Here is a 26,079-nt window from a genome sequence, read left to right as displayed (position 1 = left end):
ACTGTTTTTGGTGGAAAACAGCAACGTGCCCAAACAGGGCGTTTTGCAGGAAAGGGGCGGTTTCCACAACGTTTTTGGCTCGGCAAAATGTCGGAAAGGAAAGTGTTCAAATTATTGTGACGTTCTGGAAATGAAAAGTTCTGGGTTTCCGGACCGGGTGAGAGGCGGGGGTGTGGTGTGGTGTGTGTGTGTGGTGAGGGGTGATTCTCCTCTTTACACCACTCCAGGGGGCGCAATGGAGAGCACAAGCAGGGCCATGTCTTTAACTGCAGGGACAGGGAGGCAATCTCTGTCGTCGCTCTGTGCCCTCCTTCCCCGTCTGCACAATGTGGTAATAGCATTGCCCTGCCTCAGCGGGGCATTGTGAGGATTAATGCATTATGGCGTGTGAGGTCTTCTGATACCAGGCCACTGGGGGCTGGAGAGGTACCTACAACAGATAACTAGAGAGAGACACACCTGGCAAAACAGCAGGTCGGGACTGAAATGCATCAGCAGAACTGTGCGGGCTCTGTGCCAGGGGGCACTGCAGATCAGCCGTGGCACAGCAGTGCAGGCTGGTGGAGCACCCATCCGTGCCATGCATGGCTCCAGTCGTTTCCATCTGCTCCAAATCCTTCGGCGAAGGAACGGGAAACCCCCTTGATCACACTGACCGCTTGGTTCATTTCCCGGGGATCTGCAGTGGAAGTGGAATACGACGGCAGGTCGAACGCCAAAGGGATCAGGTAAAGCGAGATGGAGACCTGGTTCTGCCTCCCGCTGCTGTCTCAAGTCTCTCATCTCAGCGTCAGTTGCATGAAACTTTAAGGCATCAAAGGCGACAGCTGTCCTGAGAGCTTGTGCAGCAGGTACAGCTGCAGCTGCCGGGGGAAGGGAGCAGCAGATGAAAATTGTGCAGTGTGTATCAGGGCTGGGAAGGTGACAGTGCCCTCGCCCTGGGAGGAGAGAGTTCCCTCTCCAGTCGTGCCCAGCACATCGCAGGAAACCTCCAACAATGAGCCCATCTGCCCATAGCCAAGCTCTCCCCACTGGCCCAGGTAGGTCTGTTTCCCACCTGCCAACCCATCAGCAAGATGTGCTGCGAGCAGAGAGATGGAGCTGCTGGGGGGTCATTATAGCATCCTCTGTGCTGGCAGCAGCATCCAGCGTGTGCAGCACATTGCAAATCCCTGCTCCACTGCAGTCAGTTCCCACACCGGCTGGAGGATGGGCCCGGGCTTCATGGCCATCCAGAAGGCGGGGCAGATGGACCGAGACCAACCAAGTCTCCAGGGAGTCATCAACCTGCCTGCTTGTGTCCTGCTGAGCCGGAGCAGATTGTCAGTGCTGGCTTCTTAGGGGTTTTTTGTATGAGGGCCTGCTCCTTCCCCTGCTGTTAAGTAGCTGCTGCATTCTGCCCCAGAGGTGCCTGCACTTCAGGTGTATTTAATTTTCCTCCGTCCTTTGGGATTGTTCAAGAAGGAAGATAAAATTATGGAAATCAGAGAGTTGGCAGCCCCAGCCCCTACCTCAAGACAAACAGAGGTTGCAACCAGCAGCCAGTCTTGGGGATCCATTAACTTCCTCACAGAAATGAGCTGAAACCAGAGTCTCTGCCCTGAAATGTCAGGGCTGGGACGAGTGGCTCACACTGAAATCCCAGGACCTAAAACCCACTTCCCCTACAACTTTGGTCCCGGTTTGGATTCAGAAGGATCAGGGGCCTATATGAAATACTTTCAAGTCCATTAGTAACTAAGGAGAATGTTAGACAACATCTACAAGGGATAAACCTTTTGAAAGCAGCAGGCCCAGCACCCAAGAGTTCTAAAAGAGTTGGCTGAGGAGATCTCTGACTCGGTGATGTTAATTTCTATAAATCTTTGAATACCAGGGAAATTGCAGAAGACTGGAAGAGTGCTAATGTTTAGCCAATATTCAAAAAGGGCAAGTAGGACGACCCAGGTAACCATAGGCTGGTTAGCCTGACATCAGTAATTGGCAAAATAATGGAAGTGCTGGTAAGGGGATTCAGTGGATAAAGAATGAATGGCTAGGAAGACAATGACTGCAGTCAACATGGTCTTATGGAAAACAGATCTCGACAGACAAACCTGATTTCACTCTTTGAGGAGATTGCAAGTTTGGTTGATAAAGGTAACTGGGTAGATGTAAAATACTTAGACGTTAGTAAGGCATTTGACTTAGTACTGCACAGTATTCTGATTTAAAAAATAGCCCTCTACATTATCAATACAGCACATGTTAAATGGGTTAAGAACTGGCTAACTGATAGATCGCAAAAAGTGTAGTTCTTACTGGGGACTCCTCATTCAATGGGGATGTTTCAACTGGGATTCTGCAGGGATCAACAGAAGACCCAACATTACTAAAGATTTTAATCAATGACCTGGAAGTAAGTATAAAATCGCTCCAGATACAATCTGTGGCTGAGTAAATGATGAGGACAGGGCCATCATACAGAGCGATCTGGGTCGCTTGGTAAGCAGGGCCTGCTCAAACAAACGGCATTTTAATACAGACAAATACAAAGCACTACATCTAGGAGCAAGGAATGGAGGCAAAAGCCTGCAGAATGGGGACTGGATCCTGGAACGCAAGGACTCTGAAAAAGATTGAGGGGTCACAGTGGACAGACAGCTCAACATGACCTCCCAGTGCAGTGTTCTGGCACAAAGGGTTAATGCGATCTTTGGAGGTGTAAACGGGCGTGGTGAGTAAGAGCAGCAGGGTGATTTTACCCCTGTGTATGGCATTGGTGAGACTGATGATGGAGCCTGCGGCCAGCTCTGGTGTCCACGTCTTAAAACGGATGTTGAAAAATTGGAGAGGGTGCAGAAAAGAGCCACAAAACTGATGTGAGCATAGGATAAAATGCCATGTAGTGAGAGACTTGGGATAGCTCAGTGGTTTGAGCTTTGGCCTGCTAAACCCAGGGTTGTGAGTTCAATCCTTGAGGGGGCCATTTAGGGATCTGGGGTAAAAATTGGGGATTGGTCCTGCTTTGAGCAGGGGGTTGGACTAGATGACCTCCTGAGGTCCCTTCCAACCCTGATATTCTATGATTCTATGACTTAAGGAATTTAATCTTTTTGTCTTATCAAGTGTGTGGAGCAGGACCAGAGGACCTCTTGAGAGCCCTTCCCACCCTACATTTCTGTGATGATCGAGAGGTGACTTGATTAGCATCATGGGGAGGGACCACCAGGTACGGAGGGGCTCTTTAGCTGAGCAGAGAAAGGCAGAACGAGAACCAAAGGCTGGAGACTGAAGCCAGACATGTTCCGATTCAAAAATCTTGTGCAATTGTTTAAAAGCGGAAGGATTAACCATTGGAACCAAGTGCCAAGGGAAGTGGTGGATGCTCAATCTCTTGATGACTTCCTGTTAAGAGTGGGTGCCTTCCAGGAAGAGATACGTTAGTCAAACCCAGCTCACTGGGCTCAATACAGGGGTAACTGGTTGAAATCTAATGGGCTGGAGATCAGAATTCAGACCCCTTCGCCTTATCTTCGATGACTCTGTGGGGATGTGGCTGGAACCTCGTGAGAACAGCAACTCCCAGGAGATTTCCAGTGCTTGGCATCTTGCTGATCTCAATGAGATTTCTGCCGTTGGGGGATCAAAATCTGGTGGGAACAGCTCACAGGATGTTGGCTTTGTCTAATCCAGAGACTGGCTGTCCTCGCGCATCCCAGCCTGACCCTCACCTGGATCGAGATCCTCACGCTGCTTCCCGGGCCCAGCAGAGAGGCAAATTCTAGCCAGGAAGATCAGTCAGAATCCAGCCCAGAGGCGCCTCATGAAATCAGGACACTCTCCAGCTTGGTTTATGTCCCCGAGTCCTTCTGCACTGATCCCTCTTTCCAGGTGTCATTCTCCGTGGGGAGCCCATTCATCCTATTGGACTTCCCTGCCCCATGCTTGAGGTACACTCACATTCTGTCCCTGTTTACAGCTTTCAACCTAAAAATGCTCTCTCTTTAGGACATGGTTAGCTCTTTAATGTCCCTAGCCAATGCCCGTTAGTGCCCAGGGGGTTGCACCAGGGATGAGTTTGGCCCTGGCTGTATCTCAGTACACACGTTGCTCGTCACCCAGCGGTCTCTTCAACCATAGGACTCTTCCTGGACACCAGGGGACGGCACCCATCTCAGGTACAGGTGCCAACCGGGGATGGCGTTCCCAGTGGGCAGCTATGCTGCTCGTGCACCGGTTGGCTGTGGGGTAGGGGACACCACTGGCTAGTTAGTTGCTCAGGGCTACGTGGCCTTTTTCCTATTTAGCCACATGTCAAGTGAGGCCGTATCAGTGTCTGTGGCTGTTGCTAGCCAATTGACAGCTCCAGGGCCTGCATTGGAATGAGAAGCTGCCAGGAACTCCAAGCAAACTTTAGCCCGGCATCTGTGGCATGAGCCGTCCTGGGTGTCACTCGTGCGCTGTGCTCTAGATGCTCTGCCTGGTGCCGCTGGCGGTGAGACATCTGGGCCGTTATTGTCATGTCTTAGCGCTGAGCCCAGGGGAAAGAAATGCACCCTTCATGTTAAAACAGCTCCGGCATGTTTCTCTGCAAGAGAGCAGCTCTCCCTGTGCAGGGAGCAGCAGCACGAGACAGGGATGCTGCTAGCAGCATCCAGCTGAGCTGGCCTGCCCAGAGCTGCACTTTAAAACCCATTCCCCGCCCCCAGGCTGCTTACATCTTTAATGGAGCTGAGGTGCTCTGTGTGTGCTTATGCAAGTCTATCTGTCTGGGTGAATCCTGAGCTCTCCCTCTTCCTTTGCCTCTCTCCCCTGACAGCTGTCTCTCAAAATCAGACAGTTACTGCAAAGACAACTCACAATAATACTGGGTGAGTTACTGTTGCTGGGAATTTTGTCCAGAGGAGTGGTTGAAAAGCAGTTGTTGTTGCAACTATAAAATCATGATGGGCATGGAGAAAATAAATAAATTATTCCTTCTCATACCACAAGAACTAGGGGTCACCCAATGCAATTAATAGGCAACAGGTTTAAAACAAGCAAAAAGGAAATATGTCTTCACACAACGCACAGTCAACCTGTGGAACTGCCAGAGGATGTTGTGAAGGCCAAGACTATAACAGGGTTCAAAAAAGAACTAGATAAGTTCCTGGAAGATAGGTCCATCAATGGCTATTATCCAGGATGGGCAGGGATGGTGTCCTTTGCCTCTGTTTGCCAGAAGCTGGGAATGTGAGACAGGGGATGGATCACTTGGGGATTACCTGTTCTGTCCATTGGCCACTGTCGGAAGACAGGATACTGGGCTACATGGGCCTTTGGTCTGACCCAGTATGGCTGTTCTTATTTTTTTATGTTAAGTATTTACACTTTATTTCTGACCTCTCCATCCAAGAATCTTTCACTGTTTCCAGTAACCTGAGACACTGTTTCTCCTGTGACGTCACTGGATGGAGACCAGGATGACATTAGCAGGACGTTGCTCCTAATCTGAAGGTTGGAGTTTGGGATGGGTTGCATCTCACATGGGAACATGGGAAACCTACAGACCCATGTGCCCATCTAGTCCAGTATCTGGCCTCTGTCATCAGCCAGCAACAGATACTTCAGAGAAAGATGCAAGAACCCCCACAGTAAGCAGTTATGGAATAACCTGCTCACAAGCACAATTCCCTGCTGACCCCAATAGTCAGAGAATGATTAAAGCCCTGAAGCAGGAGGGCTTAGATCCCTTCCAAATAGCTCAATTTATTTTAGTATTGCCTATTGTCATGCTGGATACTCTTGTTATCATTGTCTAATTCCTTTCTCGGTCTTGCCTGAGCAACATCTGGCAGTGACTTCTGCCGGTCAATTGTCAGTTGTGTGAAAAAGCATTTTCTTGAATCTGTTTTAAGTTCACCGCCTTTCAATTTCACTGACTCTCCCTCGTCCCTTGTTCTTGGATTCTGACGCAGGCTGATGTCTAGGCTTGGCAGAATTTGATTTATTTTTATTATTATTTCAACTGATAATATCAATGTTTATTTTTAAGCATTTTTTTCTATTTGTATTCATTTAAATTTTCGCAATTGTGGGAATAATGGTGGGGGGGGTCAGATAATTATTTAATGATAGTAAATGTAGAGACTCAAAATAAAGCTTTGTAAATGATTAAAACACAAATTGGCAACCTCACATGTCCACATATACAGAGTAAATATCCTGAAATCAACAAATCGTACCTGTTTTTACTGTTCATTCACTGTCCTTTTGTAACAAGCCTAATTCAAAAGTCTAAATCATTGAACTTTGACTCTAATACGTTCACACAGGATTTTGCTTACATTGTCTGTCTGTAAATTTTGATGATTACCCTGGAAATGCTTTTTTGCCAGTTTGTGTGTGTCCTGTGAAATCGATGTTGTTTACTGACATTTACCAATACAAACTGAATCCTTCCAAACCTAGTGATACCCTCCCCGAGCCTCTAGCCTTTCTAATCTTCTGTGGCTGAAGTGCCCTTGGTTTGTTACAGGTGTGCTTGGAGATGACTGATCATTTCCACTATCCAGTTTGTTTCACCTTTTTATCTGGCTTTTTGTCCTTGCATAGTGATTCCTGTGTTGGTTCCTTTACACAGCTGTTGAAAGTGCTCTTGCCCAATATTACAGCTCAGAACTCCTAAATCATGTTACTTTTTCATTGGTTTAAATTCCTTCTAAACATGCCATTAGGAGCTGTAGCAGTTGCCTCCCTAGTTTGGAGTAGATTTCCCTCCTGCACATATAATGTGTCTATATTAGACACCCCATATCATAGTATCTGAGCCCCTCACAGTCATAAGGTATTTATCCTCCCCCTCCTGTGAGGCAGGGCAGGGCTGTTATCCTCTTTGTACAGATGGGGACCTGAGGCACAGAGGGACTAAGTGATTTGCCCAAGGTCACACAGGAAGTCTGTGGCAGAGCATAGAATTGAAGCCAGGTCTCTATTCCCAGGGCAGTGGTCTAACCACTGGACTGTCCTTCCTTTCTGATAATTTCTCTCTAAGCAGTGCTGCTCCGGTGGGTGTGGGCAGGGGATTAGGAGGTCTGGGATTGCTATTCTCTGGGTTAGGAAACACGCTCATTATCTTATTTCTATTGTGGTCTTAATACCATCTTTCTTAAACCATCTCTGCTTGGCTTTCTTTTCCCTTTTTTATTGGGTTCTCTTTAGTTCCACGGATGTCCTACTTAAAGAGTCCTTGGCAGCTGTGTTAAAAATGCTATTTAACTTTCCAAGCACTCGATTTATGCCACCAGATGTACGGCAGTGATTTTTTATTCAAGAAAGCATTGCTCATATTTCTATCCATTGGCTTTTCAGGATTCTGTTTTATTTTTCCTTCTGTCCCCTGGGTCCCTATAAATCTGACAGGAGGTTTATGGAGATTTGGGGAAGTATCATTTTTCACTACCCCTTGGTTTGATTTATTCATGCATGGAACAATTTGCTTGTGACCTGACAGCTGCGATTGAGATTTTACTATTAGTGCATCAATGTCTCTGCTAAGGAAAGCGGCTACTGCTTGCAATCAGATGTGTCTCTGCCTATAGAGTTACCTCTTACTCTCTGTCGGGCTGCACAGGCTCCGGTTGTTACACACAGTCACGCCTCTCTTGCTATTTGTTCTAGCACATTATCGTGATTCGTGCTCTGTTTTAATACCCGGGCACAGGAAAGGGACCGTTATCAAGCCTGTTCTGTTGTTTCTATGGGACTTGCCATTATCTACGATTCAACAAAGTGCCGTAAGCCCATTTCATTGGGTCTCCTCACATGCTTAACTTTAAACCCATGCCAACTCAGCCTGGCATCTGAGAGTCAAGCTGGGTATAGTGTTTAGGAATCGGGGAGTATCCAGTGGTGCTCACGGGGTTGTGCGTTTAGAAGCCTGTAGGAGCAGCGGTGTGGCTATGTAATGAGGTCTGGTGTGTTGTGTAGAGTTAGTAAACCCCATTATTCTGTCTCTGCTGTGCCCGGGTGGTTCCTTCATATTACCTTTGCATAAAAAGCAAATGACACAACATAGGGCTCCTTCCTCAACCTGCGTCACTGACTGTAAGAAATTCAGCCACCTTGCTCAGGTGTCTCTGAGTGCTTCAGTTTGTCTGCCCAGGTGTACCTGATCTGAATGCGGGGCTGGAGTTTCAAAGGCGCTCAGCTCCCATTTAAGCAGTGTAGTAAAGTGGTCATCAAGGGGTTAAATGGGCTACTCACAGTAGTATGGGTTGGAGCCATGCTCCACCCTCCCTCACTCCCTGTTTAGGCAGTGGGAATTTTCAGTTCTCTCCCCTCTATGATGCAGTTAATAAAGCAGCGAGTTCCTAGCCTGCAGTCCGGTGAGCAAACAGGTTTGTTGTTGCACCTTTTACAAAAAGCAGGTTCTTCTCAGGTGTGCTCAGCCATTTCTAGTCTGGCCTGGTTTTCATTACACTTCACTTTGTTTCTCTCAGTTGCTCCCAGGGGTGCCGTTCTAATGATGGGTGCCCTTGGTTTGAGCAGCTGTTGGCATTTTAGGCCTTAAGTCATTTAACCCTGCTCAGAGCAGGTTGACAGGATGTATTGGTTCAACGGCTACCAGCAGTGTTGCCAGTCCTTGCGATTTTCTCATGAGTCTCATGACAGCTGGTATGTTTCTTAAAGTCCCAGCTCCTGGAGTCATGGGGTCGTTGGAGTATATTTCTCAGCTTGCATTAGAAAAGAGAGAGAGAGTTTCTAGCAGAAATAATTGTGGAGAAAAGCGTGAAAATCTGGAAGGGGAGTGAAAAGAGCTCAAAATATATATTTTATTTTTAAAAAACCTTGTGATTTTTAAGCAAATGAGGGGATTGTTGTGGCCTCATAGATGATTTGGGAACAGCTGGGGTTGGCGATGCTGTGCCAGTGGCCTCCAGGGCTTTGTATATGCTGGAGCTCCAGCCACTGTGTCTAGCACCATCAGTGCGGCACCGGTGGTAGCCACGGTGGGCAATCTGCAGGGAGAAGGCTAGCGCGGAGGAGGCCTTTGTAGGCATTGCTGCTGACACACAAGATGGGACAGACTCTGTCTCCCTCTCCCTTGGCCAGGCCGGCTCTGTAGGGCTAGACATGTCCTTGCCACTGAAGTGGGCAGAGATCTCACTCTGATATTCCCTTGGGTGGGGGGACGGTATTTTTTACACCCTCACTCTTTGCAGATAAGCAGCCCTTTAGGGATGTTCCGCAGTGCTTTTAAGAAGGTTCTTTCAGAGTAGGTGACCGATTCATTCTTGAGGAAACAAGGGGCATGCATGGAGCGCAGCAGAGAGGGCCACGCGCCTTCTCCCCTCCTCTCCCCACCGTGTATCCTTTCCTACTAGAAAGGGGCATAAATCTGATCTCGCTGCCTTGCACTTTGCCTGAATGATTGCACACGCATACACGTGTGAATATATGCACATGCACACACGGGCACATGTGCACACACATGGAAGAAATAGCTCCCGGCGGCTCCCCAGGGAGTAAGCCGGCAGGGTGGGGGAATAGCTTGGATTATGTAATAGGATCACATCTCGCCTTGTTCTATTTTGAGCACGATCCTGTAGCTATCGTGTTTTGTTCTCTCAAGAGATTCCAGACACGGAGAGCCCTCGGCTCGTGCTGAGCCCTCCCTTTGTCCAACAGCAGGAGATAAGGCTGCTGAATACAGTTATGAGCCTTTGCGTTTCCAGCTTCAATTAGTGTACATGGTTTCCTGGGGTGAAGCAGGGTCTAGATGCATATTGCGGAGAGTTTTCTGCGTTCATGGGAGTGTGCCACATGGTGCCACATCTAGATCCAAATCCTGAGAAGGGCTCAGCTCCTGTAGCTTCATGAAGGCAGCGCCTCTCAGGGTTTAGCACTGCCTGTGGCTTCCCAGGCGTCTCTGGGGGTTGGGTGGTAGGTAGCTGGCTGAATGGCTCTCCCTGCTGGGAACGCTTGGCTGGCCCCGTCCAACAGCCCTCGCTTGTGGGGAGGTCCCACTGGTGACTTGAGGATGGAGAGGATTCTCCCACACTCTGCTCAGCCGCATCTTGACCTCTGCCTTTTCAAGGCTGGTTGTGCTGGGGAACTAGTTCGCCCCCCGGCCACGGCCTGTTGCTTGGCCACTCTCCTCCCCACCTGGCTGATTCCTCTCCTGGCTCGTTAATGTCAGTTTCATAAGGCCGGAAAGGACCATTAGCTCATCTGGGCTGGCTTCCTGCTGGGCTCGGGCCCTAACATTCCTCCCTGACACCCCTCCGCTGAGCCCGGTGAATTCAGTTAAACCAGAGCATCGTGATCCTCAGGAGACTAAACTGGTGTGTGCTGCAGCAGAGACCTCGGGGTGTTGATGCCTGAGGGTTCTGCAATGGCAGGGAGCAAATCAGGTCGGACGTGTCCTGGTGATCCTGGCAGGTGCGGGAGCATCCCAAGCTGCAGATAAAGGCAGAAAAATCTGGTGTGTGAATAAGGCTCACCATCCAGCTGGCTCTTCCTCCAGTGATCTGTCCCACCCCCAGGAGGAAGCTGGGTTGGTCCCCAGACAGGCAGGCCTCAAGTATCCTGGCCTTGGAGGATCTGCAGAAGTCAGGGATGGCCACCCCAAGGGCCTGTGTCTCTGCACTGGGTTCTGACCCTTGCAGCCTCCTCTAGCTCCCTGGCAGCTGGCTCATGGAGCGGAGCTGCCAGGAAAGTCAGCCCAGTCTCCCCTCCCCCCCAGTTCCCCTCTAGGGCTGGAGAATTCACCTGTTGGGGAGGAAGTGGGCTGGTGAATGCTGATGAGACTTCTAAAGACCTAGCGGTTTGAGGAGGGGAGAGAATTAGTACCGCAACCCCACGGAGTCCCCACAGTGGGAGGCCAGGTGGGGGCGATGGTGCTGCCCTTGCCCAGAGCAATCAGGTCTAGTCCCTGTTGCCCACCAAGGCAGACCAGTATCCTGCCTGCCCATTACCAACAGAGAGGAGACGCCTGACAGTTTCTCTGCCTCTGGCTCTGTGTGGAGCCGGGTTCTGGTGGGAGTCACACCCCTGTGAATCAGGAGCGACTCTGTTCCAGCCAGTGCAGTGATGCTCCATTTACACTGATGGCACTTGGCCCTTAAACCGGCTGGGGAGCAGGATTCTCCCCACTAGGAATTTCTCCCCAGGGCCTGTGAGGAGCCTGCCACTTTCTCCCGGGGCTTGGATTGCTTCTGTGTGCTGACTGCTACAGGAATGAGGAGAGGAAGCAAGTGCGTAGGTGTGTCGCGGAAGGGATGGGCTAGAGACTAAAGGCCAGGGTGGGGCTGCAGGTGATCCGGGCACTGTGCCCAGTTTTGCCAGTGTGACTTTGAACCTTTCAGTATCAGCTGGCGAGCATGGTGAGGGCTTTGCATAGCAGAGGCTAAAGAAGGGCAAGGTGTTCGCAGGCTCAGGTGCAGCTGGAAGATACGAGCCCTCTTATCTCCCTCGGGGCTGTAGCTCCAGCCTCCTTCTCCTAGCGCAGATTCCTGGGCTTTCCTAGCATGCTGTTCCACCTCCCCGGACTCTCTCTTGGCTCGTCTCCTTTCCAGCTCCTCTGCTGACTGCGTTTGCTCAGAGCCGGGCAGCGGTTGATAACTTTCCCCTGAGAGCGTCTCACAGCCTTGCATCTCTCCCTTGTTTCAAACTTTTCCACTTGCAGAGCTTTGGAAGCCTGGCTCGTGGGTCACTTCATGCTGCACTGCTGTTGGAGGGCTGTGCCAACCACCTGCCCTGTTTGCTGGAGAGCTTTATCTCTGTCTCACTGCCATGAGCCAGGGCTGTCCCACAACAGCAGCTGTTTAATGTCTGCAGAGCGCTCGAACGAGCCGAGTGCCTCTCTTCTGGGTATTTTTAAACAAGCTGCGCGGAGTTTGGTGCCCGTGTCGAGATGCCCTAGGCTTGTTTGGAATCTGCTGCTATTCTTTGGGGCGTTAGCTGCATTCAGGGTCTCTGGGGTGCTTTGATGTTTGCAAAGCTGGAATTACTGCTGCTCCTTGGTGCTCTGTGCTCTTGGGCAAGTTGGGCCTGAGCACAAGAAATGCGGCCTCCCCTGCCATTGGCTACTGGTGGGACCCTGCCTCCCTGCTCATTCCTGATCCCTGTGTAAATTGCTCACCAGGCAAGCACATGTGTAGTGTTAGCTTCATTCAGCCCAGTAATGGTATGTCCACCCTGCACACCAAGCCAGGCTCGGACTCAGGTTTGAGCTCAAGCCCTCCATCCATACACACACACATCAGTCTGACTCACATCACTGAGCACTGAGGACCCCGGAGCTAGAACCCTGCTAGGGGTGTGGGTCAGAGCCCAAGTCCTGCTGGGACTCAGGTCCAGGCCCTGTCATTCAGGCCAGTGGGTGGAAGGCTCCAGATGCTGTTCCCCCCCCTTTCCCGCCCCGAGCTTGCTAGTGCCCCTGTGCGGACAGCTCTGACCCAGCAGGGGAGATCACTGGTGAGGACGAGCAGGGCAGGGCCTCATAGTGAGATCACTAGGTGTTGGGAAGATGTTGGGCTGCTGAATCATTTTGTCACACGTCCTCCTGCCGAACAGGGCCAGGCAGGGAGTGAGGGGGGCATGCCAACGCTGAGGCTGGAGAGAGCATGCCAGGTCAGTAGCATACACGCACCAGCTCTCGGGTCTGCACAAGGAGCAGGGCTGTGCTTCTGGGAAGCTGTTGGGGAGCAGGGCTGTGCTTCTGGGAAGCTGTTGGGGATCCCAGCTGCCCGGTGAGAGATTTTTTCTCTGGGCATGGCCAGTTACACCATTAACCCATGCAAGTGCCTTTCCAAGAGGAGTTGCAAAGCCCCATGGCCTGAGACGCTTACAGCTGGACGGAACAATGGGGCCTGTGCTGCTCTGAGCCATCCAGCCCAGTTGCCTACGTCTGTGATTCAATTCCCACTCCCCCGAGCAGTGGAGCGCCTCCCCTGTGGTGGGGAGCAGGAAGTGGGCTGCCCGCAGGGTGTTGACTCCTTACTTCCAACAGCTAAACTGCATTCAGAGATGCTGGAGATGCACAAAGCGGCGATCTGGTGACACTTCTCCACGGTAGCACTTGCAGTGGGTGCCCGAGGGAGGGTCTGTGATGGTCCGTGTGGGGGAGGTGATTGGGGCAATGGCCGGTGGGGCGGGAAGGTGTCTCTAGGACAGACTCCCTGGTAACATGTGCGTTGCACCCTGCCAGAATGCCTGCGTAAGGAGCCTGACCAGGCGCTGCTGGGGGGTCGTCCCAGTGCCACCCTTGCCGGGGCTTTCCCAGTGTGGTCCAGGGAGCTGTGCCCACCAGCTGAGGTGCTTTCCCCAGTGAACCCCGACCACCTTCTTTCACACATGCCCCCACCGGCCTCCTGCGGCATGCGTGAAAGATGCCTGTCCCTTTCCCACACAGACCGGGCCTCCCACCAGTGACAGGTGCCCACCCCAGGAACCTGCTCCCTGCGGTATGCGGAAGGAGCTGCTCAGAGCTGTCTCTCTCTCCCTCACACACACAATTAAGCCATCCTGATCAGCCTTGGGGGCCTCGACTGAGTCTTTTGGACTCTATATGGAGGTGCCAATGGTACATAAGTGGGTTGCTTTCCAGAGGGTTGAGCAGGTAGTGCGCACTGAAGTTAGGGCTCCCCCCCCCCCCCGATGCACTACATTGCTGAGTGGTTGAAGAGAAAATTAATTGGCACTTATCTCATGTTGCGAGCTCCCGGCTGGTGAAAGCGCAGCGCGAGCTATGAACTCCCAGTCTGGGGCTGCAGCCCAGGAGAGCTGTGCTCCCTGAATTGCCGGTGGAGACAGGACTGGAGGGAAAGCTCTGAAGCTTCTTTAAAGCAAGAACGCTGGGAAGGGAGGACGAGGTGGGAGGAGTGGAGGGGACCGGAGGTTAATACCGTAGGGGCTCAGTGCCCTCCTGCACTGTGCCAGCATCCTGCCAACTCCCCCAAGCAGGCCTAGGTCAGTGCTGCAGTGGTGGTCGTGACTCTTCCCTCTGAGTTGGTCCAGGACCACCTGTGCCAAACCCTGCCCGACCAGCAAGGTGCGTGGCCGTGGTGACCTGGGCCCAGAGAGTGTGGGTGCTTTGGGTGTCTGCATGCTGCTGCAGCTGTAACGCTGCCCTGGCTGGGGGAAAGCTGAGACCTGCAGCTGGGTCAGATGCATCCTTGAAAGACCTCATCATTCATCCCCTTTAAGTACCCAGCTCGTTCGAGACAGCGGAGCAGCGAGGCAGATGGCAGAAGTCATTAGTCCTCTGCTTCTATCTTCCTTGGCCAGATTGTGCTGTCCTCTGGTCCCTTGGCACCCCCTCACCGCCAGGAGAGCTCTCTGCGTAAGCTCCAGTAATGGAAATCTGGTGGCGGGGGGCGAGGGGGAATGTGTCTTGGAACTTTGCTGTATATTTCAGCGGCATCTTTAATCATGTGAGGGGAGCCAGGAAACTCGGCCTGGTTTCTTCGTGTATAAGTAATCCTGCGGCGAGAGGGCAAAGGAAATGGAGAGATGTCGCAGCACGTGGGGATGAAACTGCCATGCCGGGCGAAGCGGGGTCAGAGGCTGTGGGACGAAGGGCTGCTGGCCCTTGGGGCTGGTGTTCGGAGGATCGGAATGTGGACAGTCGTTTGATTGCACAGGCAGAGTTTAGTACAAATAAATTGCTAAAGGCCACTTCAGTGAGGCAGCGTTGCTCAAGTTGGCAGAGCACAAGGCGAGGACTCAGGATCCCTGTGTTTTTTTCCCAGCTCTGCCACTGACCTGTTATGTGACCTTTGGCAAGTCTCTTTCCATGTGCACCTCATACCTTTGGTCTGTCTGGTCAGCTCTTCGGGGCAGGGCTGTCTGTCACACTGCGTCTGTGCAGCCCCCAGCACCATGAGACTCCCTAGCCCAGTGGGGCCTCTCTGGAGGTGGGGGGTTGAAGCTCCCTATGACTGAGGGGCAGAGCGATAGGAGGGGAGCTGTTGGGGCTCTGGGGGAAGGAGGGGCAGTCAGCTCTAGGCTGGAAAAAGACTTCCTGACAGTTCATACTGCCGTTCCAATGTCACTTCCTCTGTGGTTGGTGCCCTGTGCTTTCCCCACCGCCCCCGCCAGCGGTTGGTGCCCTGTGCAGCTCCCTGCCCTGTCCTCTCCCCGCCCCCGGTGGCTGATGCACGGTCTCCTCCCCCTCCCCAAGGCTGGGTGTCTGCACCTGGACCTGCAGTGGCTCAAAGGTAGGATCAGGCTGGGCCAGTGAGTCCAACCTGCACCCTGGCACCTGGCCCGATCTCATGGGCCGCGTTGGCTGCTCCAGCTCCTCCTTCGGGTCCTGCTCTCACCTCTGTGAGATATTGTGGGGGACAGAAACATAGATCTGCCCCCCAGTATTTCCATGGTGAGGGAGCTAGCACCCCTCAGTTCCACCACCCCTGCCTCTAGGTGCTACAGTAGCACAAATAGCAACTGAAGGTGTTAGACCCGAACCCTTGGCTGGCTGTGAGAGGGTCACCCTTCCGTGATCTGCCCTGAATTGCCTCTCCACGTCTCGGTTGCTGCAGCGGTGTAACGCTAATGCTCTGACCTTTCCTCTGAGGCGCTCCAAGCTCCTAATGTGGACTCGCTAACACTCCTCTCAGTACCCGGGGCGGGCGGTGAGGGATGTGGAGGGGTCTCGTCATCCACTGCCCCAATGCAGCTGCCCCTGGGGTGGAGCCCAGCTGCTGTTTAACGGCTTCACACCAGGACCAGTCAGGACCGGAAATGAAGAATGCTGCATCCATTTTTGCAGAATGTAGTTGGCCAGGTTGGGATTTCCCCAGAGCCCGGGAGTTCATCGCCTCACTCTTACGCAGAGGGGGATCTTCTGTGATCACAAGGGGCCACATCTCATCCCAAACCCCTTCCAGCAGCACAGTGCCCCTGCCGCACACATTCGCCGGGAGGTCAGCACTGATTCTCGGGGCCGTGCCCTCTGGGGTTCCATGCTCGATCTGACCCAGCATGGCGTGGCAAGAGCTAATGGGACCTCAGCACAGGGTGGGATGTGCAGACCAGAGAAACCTGCCCTGCTGACTGTGATGCCCTGCCCTACTGAATGATGAAACGGGGCTCGGAGGGGCTGTGATGGGAGAGGATGGAGCTCCCGGGCGGGGAGCTGTTGCTGACTCTCATCTGCTGTGGATCAGTGCAGGAGGGTGGAGATAGTGGGTTCAATTTACTGGGTCAGAACTCCCTTGAAGTCCATGCAGGTGGCCAGGTAGAATCACCCTAAGCCTGGGCCCTGAGTCTCCCACCTGGCAGCGTGGGAAAAGCCTGCTCCTCTCCCCTACCAGGCCTGCTCCATCTTCCTACTTCTCCGTGGGATGGCTGATGTTTTACAGACTGGGGGGGATGGACTCCCAGCAGGTCCTGGGCATGGCGCATGGAGCTCCTGTCACCGCAGCCTGACTGGAACGTTGGCAGTGGTGGTGTAGTTGTGTCGGACCCAGGTGATTAGAGAGACAAGGTGGGTGAGGTAATCGCTTTTATTGGAGCAAATCCTGCTGGGGAGACACACTTCGGAGCCACGCAGAGCTGCCCTTGAACCCTCTCAGGCAGAGCTGTGTGTGGCTCAAAAGCGTCTCTCTCCCCAGCAGGAGCTGGTTCAATAAAAGGTATTTATTACCTCACCCGCCTTCTGTGGAATGTGTCAGCCGGGCCCTGGCCGTGTTGCAGCTCGCCAGCTCCAGCCAGGGCAGGGTCTTCAGAGGGAGCCTTTGCCTCTGAGGATCCCCCCACATGACCCCGGTGCTGTGTGTTAGGGGAACAGCCCAGAGACCCCAGAGAGGCTGGGCCATACCCTGGAAGCAAAGGAGGAAGGGTGGCCTTGTGGTAGAGACTCAGGATGGGCAGTCAGGCGACCTGGGCTCCATTTCTGTCTTCGCCGTAGATTTGCTGTGCTCCCTCATGCCTCTCCCAGTACCCCTGAGGTTTGTGGGGCTGGGACGGAGTTGGAGAAGCCCTGATGTGTCTGGGGTCCCTGCCCAGTGGATTCCTGAACAGGCTGGCCCTGTTGGGCTGGTCAGTAGCCCTAACGATTACTGGTTGATACCTTACCTGCCACTGACCCAGCCCCAGTTTCTGACTCTGTGGGCCAGCAGGGCTGGATAGGTGTACGGAGGGGAGGAGAGCGTGCTGTATAATGCACTGCAGCAAGACCCCACTGGCTGACGAAGGAGGGGGTGGATGGGCTCTTACGGACCCAGTCTCTGCTCCACTCCAGGGCTCAGGCTTATGGCCCTCATAAGGCAGGTCCAGCTACAGACAGACAGAAAAACAACTCCAGGCTCAGCCTTGGGAAACTCCACAGGCCCCACACACAGTCGTACGATGGTGGGCAGCTCGCAGAAAGCTCGCATGGACCGCCTGCTGTGTGTGCAGCACGGCCATGGCTTGCCTGGCATGGGTAGTCCAGTCTTCCCAGTTATAGCAACCCGGAGAACCAGCTACTCCCCTTTGCAGGAGCCCCTTGTCCTCCTCCCACCCCCTGACGAAGTCTCTGCTTCCTTTGCAGGGTCCCCCCTTGCAAGGCCAAGCTGCCAGGCCCTCCCCCCACATGCCAAGGAGCCCTGGCTGCCAGCTCTTCAGGCCGCAGCCTGCTCTTTTCTATCTAATGAAGAGTTTAACCCCTTCCTGGGTCACCTCCCCCCCCATTGTAGGCCCCCCTCCAGTGGCTGACTGGAGTGGATGAAATCCCTGCTTGACATCCCCTCAGGGAGCGCAGCGTTAGGAGAAGGAGCTGCAGCTTTAGCTCAGGGATGCATATGTGTGAGGTGCTCAGAAACAGGCCAGAGAGGAGAGGGGTCAGTATAAGCCCCTGGATGGACAGGCAGATAGAAATGGGCTGATGGCCCAAGGCTGGCCCCACTGCAGAAAGACCCGGCTCTCCTTCCAGCTCTGACAACGGCTTCCCCCTCCCGCCCCGTGTCTGAGCGGCTGCACGGGGAGCCGTGCCCAGAACACAGCCTGTCTGTCACTGCCCGCACCTAGGTGCTCGCGGGTCACCTTGGCTGCCCTTCCCAGCTGTCAGAGTGTGGCTTTGTACAACGATGTTCGCAGGCCTGGCCCTCCCGCTGGGGGAGACGTTAGCACCTCCTTGGGGTGCTGTTAACGAGAGCAGGTGCTGCAGTGGGTTGCTAGGCCAAAGTGACAGACTGGAGTCGCTGCTGGGTATCAGGCATCCCTCCAGAGCCGCTGCGGCTGCTCTCTGACAGCCCCTCAGCCTTCCTGAGAGCAGCCAGCTCTGGCAGTGCCATGCTGTCTTCATCCGGAGAGGCCCTTTCCTCCCTCCTACACGCAGCCCAGGTCCAGGCGGCTCATCCGAAAATGTTCCTCAGTAGCAAATTTCTTGATGGGATGGCAACACATCAAGGGCTTGATCTGCTGTGTCGAGCTGCTGTTGACTGCAGTTAGACTGCAGGGGCTCAGCATCCCTACAGCAAGTCACTCGCCCCCTTTGTGCCTCAGTCTCCCCAACTGTAAAGTGGGGACAAGGATACTGACCTCCTTTGTAAAGCACTTTGAAGTCTGTGGATGAAAGCGCTGTATCCGAGGTAGGTGCTTCTTCTTATTTTATTACTCTTATTAAGAATACCTATTGAATACCATAGCAAATACAATCTTTGTAGGTGCTGTATATGTGGACAGCAAAACAGTGGTGTGGATATGTGGGATGGATGGGTAGACAGAGGGGTGCATATAGAGATCCATAGAATGAATGAACAGAGCCCCATCTGAATACACACACCTACTTATTCCCTACAATAACCCCCCATGTAGACGTGCTCACCCTAAACATACCCCCTCCCCAGACAGACACCAGACATTCCCAGCCCACCCGCACTGACCTCCTCACACACAGAGAGAAATGCTCAGCTGTAACAAACACATGCCCGCGTCTTTGTGTTTGCCTGCAATGTGCCTAAATTGCTTCCCTCTGTGTAATTAACTGAAATTACTGATGCTGTCAGACAGTTATTACTAAGAGAATACACTGTAATCTGGGAAGCCTAATATAACTCCTTCCTGTGGTAACTGACTGCCTGCTTCCCCAACCCCAGCTCTCATGTGTGACCTGTTGTCCCATTCCCGCTCTGTTTTAAAGGTCCCTTTTTTCTGGGATGGGGCGGGGGGGAAACTGCAGGGCGTTCTCAGAAACGACCTCCATGCTTCTGATAGTGATATCTTAGCAGTGATATCCACAGACCTACCCTAAAATTGGAACAATACAGAGAAGATTAGCATGGCCCCTGTGCAAGGATGATACGCAAAGAGACAAGGGCAGAAACACAGGGACCGGCACCATCCAGCTGTCTGCCTGCAAGGAGAAGGACAAACAGACCCAGATGGACAGACATGGCCATTCTTAGGAGAAGAAAGATCAAACCATAGTACCACAGGTATCACCAGGCTGGATCAGAGCCAGGACACCAGATTCCACCTCCAACTGCTCCTGCTTCAGAGGAAGGTGTCAGGACCCCACAGATAGGGGATAACCTGCTCCTCACATAGGTCATGTTAGCAGCAAGGAAAGAGAGGGTGAGCGATCCCCACAAAGACCCAATGTGGAGCCTGTGTCCCCAGCTCCCTTTTGATTGTAATGGGGGCAAGGCGCATGGAGCCCTGGGAGATCATGTCCCGATGGAGTGAACATTCCCTGATGTGCCGTTTCCCCAGAGGGAGCCCCGCCCCGCCGAGCCATCAGGTTGCCAGCGTGGGGGATTCTAACAGACACTTCTCTTCCCGCCATCAGCTCCCGCCATCTGTTCCAGTCTCATCACTGAAGCAAAAAGCCTATCACTGGCACTGGCAGTCTGAGAAGTGACTGGGATGGTGGGGAAGGTCTGGATCTGGGCTGGCAGGTGTCTCCTCCACTTCTCCACAAGTCAGGAGGGTGGCATGGAAGGAGGGAGGGTGCTGTTTCCAAGCCAAAGTCACGCCAGGCTTCCTGGTCCTTAGTGTGGTAGCCATGGAAGTGAAGGGAGCTGGCTGAGCTCAGCCATCCCCATCCTTCACATCCCCTTCTCCAGGGGACTGTGGGCACCAGTGTGGAGCGGTGTGAATCCCGTTCCTGCTTGCTGTAGAGGAGCCTGGTTCGGTTACACAGGAATGGAATGGAGGGCAGCAGCTGCTTAGTACTGACCCTGCAGGGGGCGATCTTCCAGCTGGTGTCTCTGAGCATCCTGGGGCATGGGGCATTCTCTATCAGAGCATCCCACACTGGGTGGGGTGCCCTGGGGTGAGACTCAAGCCTACAAATTGACTCTGATTGTGAGCTCCATTGTACAGAGTTCATGAATAACCTGTAATAACATGGAGCTGGAAAGTAGGTCAGGTTGTTTTCAATAATGAATGTTATGAACAGGTGCAGGAGAACCAGACAGAGATAAATTAGTCCAAACGAAAAAGGCCACACTGCTATGATTCAAGAACTATGCTGAAATCATGCTTAGGAAAGACAGAGGATGTGGGACCCGAAATTAATGAATTAAAATTTGCGTGTGGGATATTAGGGCTAATTGGTGGACAAAAGAACGAGGGGATGGGCTATACCACCCACTCCTTTTGTGGGTCCTTAAACAAAGAGACTTTTGGGGGGGAAATACAGGAAGACCAGACACAGGCTACTGGAGTGAGCTTCACCTTCGTGACTGCCAACCCCGCCGTCTCCTGGGCCCCGGGACCTTCATCATCCTTATACCGAGAGACGTCCTGACCAGACTGAGCTAGAGGGAGGGGCCCAAATGACATGGCTGCTCCTACCAGCTTCAGCTGACTCTCAGCCACCACTTGGGATGAAAGAGGATCGGACTGTTACAACAGCAGCAGCTCCAACCCTTCTCAACGATCTTCTCCCCTTTCTCCCAGAAGGACAGCGATTACAATCCTGCATCAGCACTGGCTCCGTGGGTGCTCCGGGACTAGAGCACCCATGGCAAAAAAAAGAACCCACACCCCGATCAGCTGTTCAGTGGTGGGCGGGAGGCCGAGGGAGTGGGCGGAGTGGGGGAGGGAAGAGGCGGAGCAAGGGTGGGGCACGTTCGGAGGAAGAGGTGGAGCTAGGGTGGAAAGACGTGGGGCAGCAGGTGGGCCTTGAGGGAGGGAACAGGGCGGGGGCAGGGCCTCAGGGTGGAGTGGGGGTGGAGCACCCACCCGAAAAGAAGAAAGTCGGCATTTGTGCCACCCTGGCTTCCATCTAAGAAACTGTCAAGCAAGGAGGGTTTCCTTCTGAAACTCTCACCAGCTGAGGGAGACGGAAGAAGGGGTGCCATTGAAATGCAAGCCTGACTTCATACTTGACATTCCAAAGGCTTTCACTGGTTTCTCTTCTTTTCTTTATCTTCAGTACAAGGTTCAAAGGATGGTTAATGGTGCGTTTGCCATGGTGCCAAGGAAGCTGAGGTCTCTATACCAAACCCGGCATGTCGTAGAGCACTGTTTAATGTTGGACAGTAACTGGGTTATGTTAACGCCATTAGCTCCTGTGTTCCATCTAAATTACTGCGGTAGGCTCCTGCTGGTGTTTCTAAGGTACCCTATTGCCAGCCGCGGGCAGGGCTCAGCCCTTTGTCAGTATCAGTCTCCCCCTGGGGTTTGGTAGCTAGCCGCTGGTCTGGGTAGCACTGCTGGTGGTCTTGTAGACGGAGCTGCTGGCTCTCTGTCCAGCAGGGCAGTGAGAGGTTTTTGGAAGGAACTCCAGTCTGCGGTCAATTTCTTTCAATTTCTTTTGCAGATAGAGAAAGGAGAGCTGGCGCTCAGTGGGGCTTAACTCAGCCAACTGACAGACCTTTTTCTTCTTCTTTACTTTTCTCCCAGAAGCTGACAGGGCAGGTACTGTTCCTAATTCCAGTGGCTTTGTCAATTGCACCCTTGTTGGGGTGATTTGGATCTTCCTCTGTTTTGTTGCAATAACCTTCACTAGGTGAGCGGTACTAGCTGCTGTTACGTTGATGCAGAGACTGTAAATACAGAAGCAGTCACCTTAGGACCTGCTCTAGGAATTTTGTACAGGACCAGTGACAGAGATTTATTTATCACATCTTCAGATGAAGTTGCAATCTGCTCTCCTTGCCTGGGTATTACAATTGGGAGGCACAATTAAGGACCTGATTGTTATTTCACCTGCAAATCTCCCCGGCAGGAAGTGTTGAGGAATTTGACTTTCCCATTGTTGCAGTGTGGGGTGCAAGGTGAAAAGTGCCACTATTAGGAAGGGATCATGTCCCCTTTCCTGCTGCTGTTCCTTCAGCACAGTCACACCCCCAAAACTCGCACTGCTCGGGGTATCGTAACTGAGCTAGCATGGGCGAGGGGTTCTAATAGGGAACTGGGGGTCAGAGCTCCTGGGTTCTGTCCCCAGATCTGTCAGTGACTCAATGTCTGTGACTATGAGCCAGTCACACTAATTGCTCTGTGCCTCAGTGTACCCCTCTGTAAAACTGGGGTGATTATATTTGTTGGGGTGCTGTAAAGAACTCTGAGATCTGTCTATGATAGGCATCAGGGAAATGCAGGGATGTATTTATTTATTTTGATGTCCTTGCTTGTGAAGTGCTGCTGTCGCACTTGCCTTGGAGGCATGCACCCCAGGTGGTGGTTTTAGTTATTGTTCAGTTTCTGATCACTTACATGAGGCTAATTCACACCTAGCACCATTTTCCGCTTGTACTTGCTGCACACGCAGCAGCCCTCATGCACACACATACACAGACTCGTGTACCCACAGCAACCCTCATGCACAGAAATACACACTCGTGCACACACAGCAACCCTCGTGCACACACACACACACTCGTGGGCACACAGCAACCCTTGTGCACACAGACACACGTTCCCCAAACTCACTAACTTTCTTTCCCCCACTCCCCAACCCAGCTCTCTGGAGGGGCGTTTGAAAGCTGACAGCTGATTGCCAGCGAGCATCACGTCCAGCAGGTTCCCAGGGAGTTGCGAGCCGCTGGTCCCCATGTAGCTTTGCATGTGGTAGGGGGGCTGAGCCTGCTCTGTGCCTGGCTGGCTGGTGGGTTTCTCTTGGTTGGATTCAGGGTGTGTTTTGCATTGCTGTCCCAGAGCTGCGGTGGTGCTGCTCTCCAATATCCGATCTCTCCTCTCCACTGAGCCATCTGATCTCACTACCCGTGTTTGCTTTCCCTGCGAGGGGACACGGGACCACGCCTAATAACTGCAAGCCGGCTGTGTGCGGTTCAGCAAGCAGCCACTCTATTGTCAGCGCCGATCGCTCATTCCTTTCAGAGATGCAGAGATTTTAAGGCCAGAAGGGAACTTGAGATCATCTAGTCCGACCTCCTGTATAGCACAGGCTCTTAAATTTCCCCACTTAGCCCTGGGCTGAGGCCAAGAGCTTGTGTTCGACTAACGCAGCTTCCAGAAAAGCCTCCGGTCCTGATCTGAAGTCAGCAAGAGATGGAGAATCCACCACTTGCCTTGGGAGTTTGTTCCAATGGTTAATCACCCGCCCTGGTAAAAAATTGCTCCTAATTTCCAGTTTGAGTTTGTCGGGCTTCAGCTTCTAGCCATTGGTGGTTCTGCCTTTTTCTGCTAGATTAAAGATCCCTTTAGTAGGTGTGTTTTCTCCCTGTGAAGGTCCTTAGACACCATAAACAAGCCACCTCTCATCTTCTCTGTGAGAAGCTAAACAGATTGCTCTGTAAGTCTCTCGCTGCAGCCCTTGAATCATTTTCGTGGCTTTCTTTTGCCTCCTCTCCAATTTTTCGACATCCCTTTGAAAATGTGGAACCCAGTGTTGGGTGCGGTGTCCAGTGTTGGTCTCCCCAATGCCGTATCCAGCGATGAAATTGCCCCCTCCTCCTACTCACTGCTCCCTTGTCTGTACAGCCAGTATTTACCATTCAGAGTCTGTGGCTACTGTTGTGGCTGCTGGGGCTGAGGGCTGGGAAAAGGGACCGGGCTAGCTGAGGGCCTCTCCAGGCACGAAAGACAAGGGTGACTCTACTTAGAGTAACTCTACCAGACTGCCTGGGAGGGGAAAAGCTCTCTGCTCTCCAGCCTGGTTCCAGCCCCTTTCCCCACTCGTCTAGACCTGCCCCCATTCCCTCCCCACCCCCTACTGCCACCTGCTGCCCCATTACCCCAGACTTCGTGCCCTCCGCTCATCGGGAAGCAGATCTCTTGTTCCCCTCCCTGCTTTGGTCTGGCAGGGCTGCAGTCAGCGTTCTTAAGCCCTGGGGAGAGCCGTGGCCCATGCCCCTCTGTAGGGGTCCCACCCAGCTCTCCTCCCTGCACCCTGAGCTGTGGAGAAGCAGGGGTAGAGACGGGGGTGGAGGGGAAGATCTCCATCAGGAGGAATTGTGGACAGCCTCCGCCAAGGGAAGTGGGGTGGTGGGGGCAGGGGTGCGGCTGGGGGGAGTCGGGGGATTTTCAGCCACTGTCCAATGTTTCCATAACCCCGTTTGTCTCTCTGCAGCCCCAGCCCAGTCTGGACGAGAGCTGTGGCTCTGGCCACGCCCCGCCAGCCACCCAGCCTCCCAGCAGACAGAGCTTCGTGCAGAACCACTTCCAAGCACAGTACAGGTAAGTGGGGGACACGTCTGCCCCAGACAAATCTTCCTGTCCCATCCCTGCATTGCATCGGCCTCACCCCTGGTGTCAAGCTGAGCTGGGAGTGGGGCTGGGGGAGGTGGGAGGCGAGGGGCTGGGATCTAGACACTCCCTGCTGCACAGAAAAGGGATGTGGCACCTGTCCTTGCGGGACCCAGGCCATGTCGGCTGCCTGCCAGCTGCGTGGCACCTCCAACGACATCATGCTGGGCATCAAAGATAAGTACCCGGGGGATGGGGGTGAAGCTCCTTGGGAGCCGAATGGAAATAGTTTGTGGCTTTACCTCTCTAGGAATAAAACCTGCAGCTGTAGGGAGAGGCCAGCCTGGCTGCCCTGTGGAGTGACTCTCCTGCTCTCTCTGCTGGTGCAAAGCGGGAGTAACCGCGGAGAGATACACAACGGGAAAGGAGTGCAACCCGTGCCCCACTGCCAGCTCTGCCTGCCTTGTGCTTCCTTGTCCTGCAGTACCCATACAGCATGCTTTCCCGGGCAGCAGCCGGGACATACACTGACACACGCATGCACACGCTGTCCCGTCTGACCGTGAGGACCCTCCCCGCCCCCATTTTTAAAGGCTAGTCAGAAAAATGGCTACAAAATGCCCCCTCCTGCCTCCCTCTTTGCGCCCCCCATGGGGCTTCCCATCACCCCAGCTCACTTTAGTGAGCACAGAGCAGCTTTTCGCAGAGCCCAGCACGCTGCAGGAGAGCAAGCGGCAGTCACACTCCAGCAGCTGAAACAGCAGCAGAGTCCCGGCTGCAGAGTCTCGCTTTGCAGTGCCGGTGTCAGAGGCAGAATCAGAGAATATCAGAGTTGAAAGGGACCTCAGGAGATCATCTTGTCCAACCCCCTGCTCAAAGCAGGACCAATCCTCAATTTTTGCCCCAGATCCCTAAATGGCCCCCTCAAGGATTGAACTCACAACCCTGGGTTTAGCAGGCCAATGCTCAAACCACTGAGCTATCCCTCCCCCCAAGAAGGTGCCAGGCTGGATTTCCAGGTCCTGGGGCTGATCAGTTAGGAGACCCCTTCCGGCTGGTGAATGGAGATAATGGAGAGAGAATCCTCAAGGGGCAGGGAGGTAGGGGGTGAAGAGAGTTCCCTGACAGTAGTGGCTCTTTAAACCCTGCCCCGTGTTTCCCATCTCTGCTGGGAGCGCACCAGGAATATTGAACTGGTAGAGCCCATGAGGAAGCTGTGAGGCTAACGCTTCCTGGTACTGCCAGTGACAACACCGGCCAGTACCTCCCTGGTACCTTCCATCCAGCCATCCCAAAGTGCATTACAGATTGCACAAGCCATGGAGACAGGAGTTACTTCGCCTGGCAGTGAAATGCAGCCACCTCTGGGGTGGAGCATGGCAGCTGTTTAACAGCCCACGGCATGGCTTGGTGGCAGTTTTGGACAGAGTCAGAAGACGATTATTGTACGCAACTGAAAGCTCAGGGGAATTTTTGGTAGGCAAAGTGTAACGACCCAGTCTGAAATCTGACCCTCCCACCACTCCTAAT

At 53.1% G+C, this 26,079-nt stretch overlaps 1 protein-coding gene across 1 annotated transcript in view; it reads left to right on the top strand.

Annotated features, from left to right (window-relative positions):
* Positions 1–26,079, top strand: part of USP43 (ubiquitin specific peptidase 43) — a 184,895-nt gene that overhangs the window by 35,096 nt on the left and 123,720 nt on the right. Inside the window, exon 3 of the mRNA XM_084648154.1 lies at positions 24,434–24,540. Within this exon, the coding sequence (XP_084504280.1) occupies positions 24,434–24,540 (107 nt within the window). The remainder of the gene's footprint in view (positions 1–24,433; positions 24,541–26,079) is intronic.

The sequence above is a fragment of the Lepidochelys olivacea genome (assembly GCF_965140295.1).
Source record: "Lepidochelys olivacea isolate rLepOli2 genome assembly, chromosome: 14".
NCBI classification, from domain to species: domain Eukaryota; kingdom Metazoa; phylum Chordata; order Testudines; family Cheloniidae; genus Lepidochelys; species Lepidochelys olivacea.
The sequence above is the reverse complement of the archived record's forward strand: the minus strand, read 5'-3'. Positions and strand labels throughout refer to the sequence as shown.